A 12158-nucleotide genomic window follows, 5' to 3' on the forward strand; every position below is an offset into this window, starting at 1 on the left:
CCAACTCTTTGAAATAATTTGCCGTATAATCAAACGTTTTTGGTAATTCATATGCGTTATTTCGTACTCTAATTTCATAAAATCGAGTGTCATATAAAGTCCCTGATAGAAGCGTTGCATAAGTAACGCCCAAAACTACACCAACAGAAGCTTATAAGATTTGTTCCAGAAGTTTCATAATTATAGATACAAACATTGATTAAGTAACTGTGACCCACTCTCTTCTGTTGCACGATAAAAATATAATTTTTCCTCCTCCCCCCCCCCCCCCCCCGGGATAAATATGTAAAATCCTCCTCCTATAAATAAAAGGTGAACTCGAAAATTCACAGATTACTGACAGAAAAGATTTGAGTCACCCGAAATTTAATTGCGCAAATATCAATTCAAAGACAAACTGTACAATGTCATAACATTAGATAAGACATCAATAGAAGAAAAAATATGAACAAAACTTCCGATCTCACTGATTTGAATTGTTATCACAACAATCTGAATCCAGCCTGTTAAAATTCCGATGCTGGTGTTCAGTGCATGGTTGAGGTCCAAATTATTTCATTGTTTGGGTTAAAGCAAATATTATGATGGTAATAAGTGGCCAATCGTCACTAGCAGGAATCAGATTAGGTAATCATACTATGAGAATACTTCATCAATCCACAACTGGAATATGCCCATACACAACTTGGTGAACAAAAATATATAACACAGCAGCATAAAATCCATTTCAATTAAGTTAATTTTTACATTGTCCTTGTTCTAAAGAACTATTTACAAAAGGTGGCAACTCATTTACTATTACTTATATTGAAATAAATATATAACTCAGCTGCATACAGCAAATGTAAACAAAAATAGCAGCATAATGTCAAATAACTTAATTAAGCAAAAATGCAACCTCCAAACAAAAGAGTCATAGCAGAACTTCAAATAAACTTCCTACAAATATGGAGTACTGTAACATGCTGTACAGTACAACAATACCTATATTAGATATGAATAAACAAACCTTAAATGAATGTATTTGACGAATATTGCTTTTTTTCTGTTGAAACTGATACCACAAATATTCTGTGGGACGTACTACGAGTTTTTTTGACTTGGGAATATGAAAACAACATTTTATCAAACTAGAGTCAATGTGGGAAATATGAACTAATCAACAACCTAGAATAAATTTTGTTCATGTCTCCTATTGTTCCTGAATGTCAGAAATATAAACAATGTAATTGATACACAACATTTTTTGAAAATGAATTCTGTCAGGATGTCGGTTAGCTTTCCACTGAAAACTGTTCAATACGATGCCAGAAACACTCAGTACTGAACGTAGTAAATACTGTACGACGTCAACATGGAGTTCAGGCTACAGTTTTTCATTTCTCTGGCGCTTGTCATTCAGTTTTTCATTCCTTTTTTATCCCTTTACCAATAATTTAACTATAAAGAATACTGATTTCTTGTAGTAGATCCAGTTCTAGTCTGTAGGTCTTGATGTGACTAAAGAATATAATTATATCATGAGCATTCTGACGATTAATCACCTTTCATGGGTTAAGAAGTTCAAAGTTGTGGGAAGTGATTAAGTGAAAAAGGTCGCAAAAATTTTTTATCCTATAGAATGGTTCACAAAATGACAGGTCAATATCACTGCTTTGAATACCAATAAATTCCATGCATTAGGTGGTGAATCCTCAGACTGGGTTCCCTCCCCCAGGGTAAATATGAATGCTATTTATTATCCGCTTTCCCAAACTAATATGCAGCCTACCTATAATATTTGTCAGTGGAAGACTAAGATTATCAAATCAGATGGCAACCAGATTCTACTTAAGAGCAAGATATAGACAAAATCAGCATAATTATTATTCCTAATTCACAACAATACCTGATATCCTAAAACGACTTTAGTAGGAAGTTGTAGTCTTTCTTTGTACTTTGTTCTTAAAAATAAAATGTAGAAGGTATTAAGGATAGACTGAAGAATTTCTGACACAATGACTCAAAAAAATTCTTAATTCAAGTTATTCCAATCCTTAAATATCGGGTCGAGCCTGATGATTAATGAACATCTAAGCTAAAGGGTTTTCCAATAACCTGGGTGCAAGTTGCAGGCCTAATTCTAAGGTGGAAAACCTCTTGATGGACAATATAACTAGCGCTGTTTGGTTAAACAAATCAGAATTACTTAATTGTAACTTTAGATAACTAATCAAACTGTACTAAGACAGTAACAGCATTAGTTGTTTATTTCTGTTTTCACACAACAATATCAAAAACGAACAACAGAAAACACTTCAAAACTTTGAGAAAACTAAAGCCACATACCCTATTTTAAGAATCACATCACGTCTATGGCAATCTGATGTCCATACAGCAATCTTGTCTCCCTTGTTTCTGACTTGAACTACTGCACCATTAACAAAATCTGATTCTGCTTCAAAAGATTCTCCAATCATACAGAGGATCTTGAGAAAAAGATAATTTATCACATCATTATTATGAGTATATCAAAAACTTTCTATTATTAATGAAATGTGCTTAAAAAACCAGGACCACAAAATGTCTTTCAAAAGCAAAAGCAATATGTTAAATTTTGCGGTAGGATAGTTGAGGATTATCATGTCTATAAAAATATAGAGAAAAGATGACAATACAGCATATCATATAGTGAACCACAGCTTTTCATCCGGTTACCAGTCCAAGCAAGGTTTGTAACATAAAATATCAAAAATTTATATAGGATAGATTTTATATTAATTTATATTGGGAATTAGAAATCTGGAGAATAATTACGGTATATGGTTAGGAGCTGTACACTGAAATTTCTGATAGTCCCAGCTCCAGTTCTAACCACCCATACAAAAACCCCAGATAAAAAATCGTAAATGACAATAGGATTTACAACTTATTATACTATATTTACAAGCCAAACTTACAGTTTCAAGCCACATTCTATCTAATTCTTGATATCTCTGTGTTTTGTTCAACTGAAACAACCATCGTCCACCATTTTTATTTGCTTCATCTTCCCACATAGGCTGCACCCCATCCTGCATACAGTGCACATATTGTAGAGATTAGGAAAAATTACAAACAACTTCATGAAATTATTGTGATAAAAATTCATTTTAGAAATTCAGGCTATCAAGAGAAAGAATTACTTATTTGATTTATATTCTGACTTTTTGCACTTCACATCTGTGTTAGACAAATTAGCACTATGCTTTCGAAACACTGGACAGGGCATTACACACTCTCTTACGCCCTGATATGCTGGAGGGCCAGAGATATTCAACCTGAGATACCAATAGGTAGATCCAATGTCAAAAACGCTATAATGCTGTACATTATAATAATAGTAATATGCTGCACAATTTGAAAGCTGGAAACATTGAAAAAAAAAAGGCGCCCCAAAAGTGTGTGAACCAATATGGAGGTATCTAATTTTGTTCACCTATTTTACATCAAGTTGTTAAAGGGACTGACAGCTATGGACTGGGGGGGTATAATCACTTGGCTAACACACACATTCCCCGAACTCATAATAGATAGAGCTAAAATAAGGAAAATTGGAATAAAATTATGGCCTAAACCTGGTACACACACTATGGGAGTACCGAAAAAAAACATAGCATTCCTGCAGGAACCCGCAGTTGAACTAAAAGTACTGCAAGTAATAACAACATAAAACAAAGGTTGAGATAACTTCAAACTTTAACATTAACAACTAACAAGGGAAGTTAGTCAAGCATTAACCAAAACCAACCAACACATAACTAAAGTCGCCCACACATTTAGAATTAGACTATGAGCAATGATAAATGAACATTTTCAGTAAGCATTCAGTTAAACCACAACCCCCAAGAGCCTTGTAATAGGTTCAATGTTTAAAAATGTTCTCAACGTTACAAAAGAGTCACAGCAGGATTACTGAGCAGATATATAGATATCAAAATGATATCAGTAGTATGACAATAACCATACCTTGAATAGACAATAGTCGCAGCCACTTTGCAGCTTACTAGAAAGTTGAATATGATTATAGATTCTGAAAATAGAAAACATTTGTGGTATAAAACAACTGATAACAAATATTATAACCATTTTGTTTTGTATTTTCATGGGGGAATCGCCAATACTGAGTTGTCCCATAAATTATTTAATACAGAATGACAATTCTTGCTCCAGCTATAAGCCTACAGAAGAAGGCAAGAATTACTAGAGCTATACACACTTTGTGTACTTTTACATCAGCTTGCATGTAGTACAGCAGCGAATTAAGATTCTTTTATGTTTATTAGTATGTCTTTACATGAGGTTTTGATCCTCATGAATATGTCTTTAAATGAGAAAAACTACACAAGTTAGTGCATCAATGAAATAAAGAAGGAAATATCAAAGAGAGACATTGCCAATTGATATTTGAGACAGAAAAAAACTATTTTGAATAAATAATCTTACCGGATAAAGGATAAACACTTAATGAAAATATACCAAGTAAAGATTATTCACATACTCAAATTTATTTTTGAAGTCTCTTGATTCAAATATTTCATTATAAAGCTTTGTTTTTGTATCCATAAAATTCTATATTCACCAAATATCAATAAAGTAACGCTGAGTAGGAATTCTTATCACAGAAAAAGTCTTGGCTAGAAAATGTAATAAAACAATACTTACGCCCAAAAATCTTCTACAGTGTCAAATTTAGTTACTAATCTTAAATTATCTTCCCATTTTTTGCTTCTATCATTTTTGAAAAACCAGAGTGCCCATCTAAAAAAACAGAATCATTACAAATGTATACTTGATCAAAGATCATTGTATTGGAAATTTCGTACACTTAACATAATGGTGACTAAAAATGTAATTCACTATTCCAAACAAATTTTAAAATTCTTCAGACTTTCGAATATTTTCTAATCATGCCATGAAAGCACAAAAAAGTCATTGTAGTCTATATTCAATAAGTACGCATACAAATTGTGCATAAAAATTAGGACAAAATATATCATTTGATTTCCTGAATTGTATAAGCAGCACAACATACCTGCTTTGCAGTGGGTGTTTGATAGCAGTTTCATCTTCTACAGTAACTTCTTTTGAATCACCTTTCTCTTGCTCTTTGGTTGCTTCTGGTTTTGCCGGTTCACCAGAGCTTTTAATATCAGCTTTCTTTTCGGACATAGTAAACTAGTTTTCAAAGTTATATTATTTGATGCTATCCTAAAAAATATCAGTTGGTAATCAATGGTGCGTTTTGTAGATTGCGCTTCATTTTAGTTTATTGTGCAGTGCCAGTTGGAGACCCGGACTGTCTCGTAAAGGAGGGGTTCACACTAAATCTTATAATTGATATCTTTCCAAATTCTAAGAATGTCCCTCATTTGGTTCAATAAAACAAACACTCCATGTGTCTCACAAACCAAAGGTGTCTGGCACGCAGCAGATGCGTCATGCTTGTCTCGATAATGATCTAAATTAATCCCAGCCGTCACATGACCAAAATTGCCGTTTTTTGCTCAAAACTCTCGAATGCCACGGTAGATATTTTTTCCATCGGTAAATGGGAATATTTTTTCCCCGAGGAATTCAATGATGACATTTTTAGATTGCCCTTCCTTGTGGTTTTTTGCTCAAATTCAATTTACTATATTTTAACTGATATTGGGGGACAACTATCGAACCATGTGCAGACGTCCCCCAGAGAAGCCGAAGGGGTGTCTAATGATCAGTAAAATGGGTCTCTATGAAACGAGACAATGTCGCTCGATCTGTATAGTGTGGTGTACTGTAGTATGGAGGCTATTCTTGTAATCCAATATTCAGAGAACTGTGCCGAACTAATTTAAGTAATTCGCAATAGTCTAGTACCGTACCGGTACTGAGTACAAGTTTTTCTAGGAAAACTACTTTTAGAAGCTCAAAGCAGTTCTCATCCTACAGTCCTACTGTAGACTACAGACCTTGCTTTGAACAAACTTATTAAAAAATATCTACAGATCAAAGGGATTTTCTTACCTAAAAATGATACAGTATCCATGCATATTAAGGATAAGGATAAGATTTACATATTTATCCTGGAGGAGAGGAAAGCCGATTTGACGGCTTAACCATATAGCGAAGCGAACCACGTCCTCTCGTCCGGTTACCATTCCATGTCGAGTACCGGTATGGGATTAGTTAGGTATTTGTTTTTCCGAAGCATGGACTTGATGGTCGAGGAAGCCGTAACCGACTAGCGGTTAGGTGAACCACCCAACGGTGGCAAGGAGTCCTGCAATCCTCTCGCACATAACCATGAAGCATGGGATTCAAACCTGCGAACACACGCAGAGTAATTAGAGGTGCGTAGCGAGCGTACCGTATTCCTAACGCTTAGCACGATGAGCTACACCGCCTTCTGGCCTTACTGCAGTACTGTATTACGGTAATGTACCATATTACATGACCCAAGTTCAATGACGTACAGGTACTGTAAATGTTTGTTGCGCGACTGCCTGAATTACAGCACAGGTAATCTACCGAATTACAGAATTAATTCAGTAATTACCGGTACCGTACCGTAGCGGCACGGGTACCGGTACCGTATCATTACTGCATTACATGAATTAATTCAGTAATTGTTGGGATAAAATATCGTCTTACTTCATTCTCTCTTCAATCCTCACCAGTTTCAAACAACTAACATTAATAGTTTCCAAAACCTTAAACTTAAAGGCCAGTTAACTCAACCGATTGTAATTAAACTGTGTAATACTGCAATAACAGGCAAAGCATAGAAGTGAATAGAAATAAAACAGCATGTAATGTCACGTGACCCGGTATTCTGGTATCGGTTTTTTCTCGAGAAATGCACTTCTGTCTGGTACATTGCCGTGAGATGTAGCCAAGTAGTAGTAGAAGTAAATCAGTGAATGTTTGCATCGAAGCCTTTACGACATACCTGTGTGAAAGTGCTTTTGCAATTTTTTGTTAAATCGTGAATATATCCTAATAATGTAATAAATTTTATATTCAATAATAACGGTAATCATTCACCTGGCTGATATCTCTTATTGGACACGTTTAGTGGCCATAACGATCGTTTCAATATTATGTTGTTGTTGTTCTTTGACACGTTTTTAAAAAATCGCTTTTCTCTTCGAATACTGGACCAATTGCTTTGAAATTTTCAGTGGTTAAAGAATAATTTCTTCGCTAGAAGGCTATTACTTTTATTTATTTCAAAATTTTGCGTGAATTCTATGAAATTTGATATTTCGTCTAAAATTTTGCTGTATTATTTTTTATCCATGGGAACACGGATTTTAGTCAGTGTCATGACTGGCTGTACGTTTTGATTCTGCAAAATTCTTGCTACTGGAAATTCAGAACTTTTTTGAGGGTACCGGTAGCGTCAAAGGTACCGGTAAAGACTGATTCGCTCTGGTCTAACGTGTCCATATATTTGTGCGTAGCTCTTTTGTTTGAATAACGCTGCTAATCTGGAGAACAAAATCGGGGGTATTTTAGGCACAAAAACACTTATTGACGGGTCTACTGCATTTGCATTATCAAGACGTCATATGACAAACCAGGAGTCACTTGTTCGCTAATTCCGCATCAACATTCAGTATAACAAAACACAGATCAACAGGTGTGATTCGCTTCGGCACTGTTTACTTTACATACACGTAAAATGACCAACGAAGTTCTTGTCGAAATATTCAAAATACTATATCGGGAAATATTCAATGACGTTGGGCCTCACGTTTAACAGATCACAATGCTTGTTGTGATTCACAACAGAATCTAAACGCACATAATGGTACACTTTGGTAAAGTAACATTCGAGAGTATGTTCGCTTTGAACATAATAACGCTCAAATATCAAAACGCTTCGCGCAGTTTTGTGGTACAAATGATTATTTGTTTATTCATATATAGTTTATTTTATTTCTCCCGAGATTATTTCATTACAATTGGGTATTCAATGTTCATGAAAGGCGACCAACAATTGTGATTTTTTTTCACTGTAGGCCTACAACGGAGTCACCAGAATTGTTATTCAGTTATCTCATACTATCAGCCTACCCTCTTCACAAGCTAACACTAAGCTGTTTTCCTGGCAATATAATATTAGAATGTTTAAAGTACAGTATCATATTATCCACTGGCGTCTTTCTTCAAATAGGGAACATTAAACCTCTGGGAAGCTAGCAGCAAAAAACGAAATTAAGACTGACAGAATCGCAGAAAATACCCACGCGTAAAATTTAATGTTCCCAATGATTTGTCTTGTTAAAATATGGTAAACAAGCATAAAAAAGGAAATGCCGGATTGAAGAAAGCAAAGAAAACGGAGGAGGGACGGTTTTAAAATTTCGAATGAAAAATATAATCATAAAAATTGTAAGCAGAAGCAAATGAATTTCTATCAGAAACTCAAAATTATGTCAATATTTATGGCGATTTTGGTGTTTTTCAAAGCCCAGCAGCATGTGGTTCCGGTCAAGAGGGGGTTGATTTTATTATTTTAAATTAAAGATATAGTCATATAGATTATAAGCAAAGTTTAATGAATTTCAACAAAAACTTATAAATTTTTGAATTTTTCGATTGAATTTCGATAATCTGACGCAAAATTGACGTAACTCATATATGGCGATTTTGGTGATTTTCAAAGCCCAGCAGCATGTGTTTCAGGTCAAGAGGGGATTGATTTTATTATTTTAAATTAAAGATAAAGTCATACAAATTGTAAGCAAAGTTTAATGAATTCCAACAAAAACTTGGAATTATGTGAATTTTCCGATTGACTTTTGATAATCTGCCGCAAAATTGACATAACTCATATATGGCGATTTTAGTGATTTTCAAAGCCCAGCAGCATGTGTTTCCGGTCAAGAGGGGGTTGATTTTCTTATTTTGAATTAAAGATATAGTCAAACAAATTGTAAGCAAAGTTTAATGAATTTCAACAAAAACTTGGAATTATGTGAATTTTCCGATTGACTTTTGATAATCTGACGCAAAATTTACATAACTCATATATGGCGATTTTAGTGATTTTCAAAACCCAGCAGCATGTGTTTCCGGTCAAGAGGGGGTTGATTTTATTATTTTAAATTAAAGATAAAGTCATACAAATTGTAAGCAAAGTTTAATGAATTTCAACAAAAACTTGGAATTATGTGAATTTTTCGATTGACTTTTGATAATCTGACGCAAAATTTACATAACTTATATATGGCGATTTTCAAAACCCAGCAGCATGTGGTTCCGGTCAAGAGGGGGTTGATTTTATTATTTTAACTTAAAGATATAGGCATACAGATTGTAAGCAAAGTTTAATGAATTTCAACAAAAACTTTGAATTATGTGAATTTTCCGATTGACTTTTGAAAATCTGACGTAAAATTGACGTAACTCATATATGGCGATTTTGGTGATTTTCAAAACCCAGCAGCATGTGTTTCCGGTCAAGAGGGGGTTGATTTTATTATTTTAAATTAAAGATAAAGTCATACAAATTGTAAGCAAAGTTTAATGAATTCCAACAAAAACTTGGAATTATGTGAATTTTCCGATTGACTTTTGATAATCTGCCGCAAAATTGACATAACTCATATATGGCGAATTTGGTGATTTTCAAAGCCCAGCAGCATGTGTTTCCGGTCAAGAGGGGGTTGATTTTCTTATTTTAAATTAAAGATATAGTCATATGGATTATAAGCAGAATTTAATGAATTTCAACAAAAACTTATAAATTTTTGAATTTTTCGATTGCATTTTGATAATCTGACGCAAAATTGACGTAACTCATATAAGGCGATTTTGGTGATTTTTAAAGCCCAGCAGCATTTGTTTCCGGTCAAGAGGGGGTTGATTTTATTATTTTAAATTAAAGATATAGTCATATAGATTATAAGCAAAGTTTAATGAATTTCAACAAAAACTTGGAATTATGTGAATTTTTCGATTGACTTTTAATAATCTGACGCAAAATTTACATAACTCATATATGGCGATTTTGGTGATTTTCAAAACCCAGCAGCATGTGGTTCCGGTCAAGAGGGGGTTGATTTTATTATTTTAACTTAAAGATATAGTCATACAAATTGTAAGCAAAGTGTAATGAATTTCAACAAAAAATTGGAATTATGTGAATATTTCGATTGACTTTTGATAATCTGACGCAAAATTTACATAACTCATATATGGCGATTTTGGTGATTTTCAAAACCCAGCAGCACGTGGTTCCGGTCAAGAGGGGATTGATTTTATTATTTTAACTTAAAGATATAGTCATACAAATTGTAAGCAAAGTTTAATGAATTTCAACAAAAACTTTGAATTATGTGAATTTTCCGATTGACTTTTGAAAATCTGACGTAAAATTGACGTAACTCATATATGGCGATTTTGGTGATTTTCAAAACCCAGCAGCATGTGTTTCCGGTCAAGAGGGGGTTGATTTTATTATTTTAAATTAAAGATAAAGTCATACAAATTGTAAGCAAAGTTTAATGAATTTCAACAAAAACTTGGAATTATGTGAATTTTTCGATTGCATTTTGATAATCTGACGCAAAATTGACGTAACTCATATAAGGCGATTTTGGTGATATTTAAAACCCAGCAGCATTTGTTTCCGGTCAAGAGGGGGTTGATTTTATTATTTTAAATTAAAGATATAGTCATATAGATTATAAGCAAAGTTTAATGAATTTCAACAAAAACTTGGAATTATGTGAATTTTTCGATTGACTTTTGATAATCAGACGCAAAATTGACGTAACTCATATATGGCGATTTTGGTGATTTTTAAAGCCCAGCAGCATGTGTTTCCGGTCAAGAGGGGGTTGATTTTATTATTTTAAATTAAAGATATAGTCATATAGATTATAAGCAAAGTTTAATGAATTTCAACAAAAACTTGGAATTATGTGAATTTTTCGATTGACTTTTAATAATCTGACGCAAAATTTACATAACTCATATATGGCGATTTTCAAAACCCAGCAGCATGTGGTTCCGGTTAAGAGGGAGTTGATTTTATTATTTTAACTTAAAGATATAGTCATACAAATTGTAAGCAAAGTGTAATGAATTTCAACAAAAAATTGGAATTATGTGAATATTTCGATTGACTTTTGATAATCTGACGCAAAATTTACATAACTCATATATGGCGATTTTGGTGATTTTCAAAACCCAGCAGCATGTGTTTCCGGTCAAGAGGGGGTTGATTTTATTATTTTAAATTAAAGATAAAGTCATACAAATTGTAAGCAAAGATTAATGAATTTCAACAAAAACTTGGAATTATGTGAATTTTTCGATTGACTTTTAATAATCTGACGCAAAATTTACATAACTCATATATGGCGATTTTGGTGATTTTCAAAACCCAGCAGCATGTGGTTCCGGTCAAGAGGGGGTTGATTTTATTATTTTAACTTAAAGATATAGTCATACAAATTGTAAGCAAAGTGTAATGAATTTCAACAAAAAATTGGAATTATGTGAATATTTCGATTGACTTTTGATAATCTGACGCAAAATTTACATAACTCATATATGGCGATTTTGGTGATTTTCAAAACCCAGCAGCATGTGTTTCCGGTCAAGAGGGGGTTGATTTTAATATTTTAAATTAGAGATATAGTCATACAAATAGTAAGCAAAGTTTAATGAATTTCAACAAAACTTCATATAATTTTAAAACTTTTCGATTGAATTTTGATAATTTGACGCAAAATTGAAGTAACTCACAAATGACGATTTTTGTCATTTTCACCAGCAGCATGTTGTCCAATCAAGAGGGGGCTGAGTTTATTCAAAATACGTATATGTTGTTAAAGATTGTAAGCGAAGAAGAATTAATGTTATCAAAATGTTGTAATTTTGATTATTATTTTGAATTGAATTTTGATTTGAATTTTGAATTTCGATTGAATTTTGATAATTTGGCGCAAAATTGAAGTAACTCACAAATGACGATTTTTGTCATTTTCACCAGCAGCATGTTGTCCAATCAAGAGGGGGCTGAGTTTATTCAAAATACGTATATGTTGTTAAAGATTGTAAGCGAAGAAGAATTAATGTTATCAAAATGTTGTAATTTTGATTATTATTTTGAATTGAATTTTGATTTGAATTTTGAATTT

The 12158-nt window shown here is 33.1% G+C and overlaps 1 protein-coding gene across 1 annotated transcript; it reads right to left on the reverse strand.

Moving 5' to 3' along the window:
- Positions 1-344: 344 nt before the first annotated feature.
- On the reverse strand, positions 345-5249 carry LOC120347717 (eukaryotic translation initiation factor 4E-like). The gene is made up of 7 exons (XM_039417787.2): positions 5054-5249; positions 4684-4779; positions 3988-4051; positions 2940-3053; positions 2329-2468; positions 1889-1943; positions 345-1500 (listed from the first exon to the last, which is right to left on the reverse strand). The coding sequence occupies exons 1-7, from the start codon at positions 5188-5190 to the stop codon at positions 1441-1443; spliced, it is 666 nt and encodes a 221-aa protein (XP_039273721.1). The 5' UTR covers positions 5191-5249; the 3' UTR covers positions 345-1440.
- Between the last annotated feature and the right edge of the window lie 6909 nt (positions 5250-12158).

This window comes from Styela clava, chromosome 11 (genome assembly GCF_964204865.1).
Source record: "Styela clava chromosome 11, kaStyClav1.hap1.2, whole genome shotgun sequence".
NCBI lineage: Eukaryota > Metazoa > Chordata > Ascidiacea > Stolidobranchia > Styelidae > Styela > Styela clava.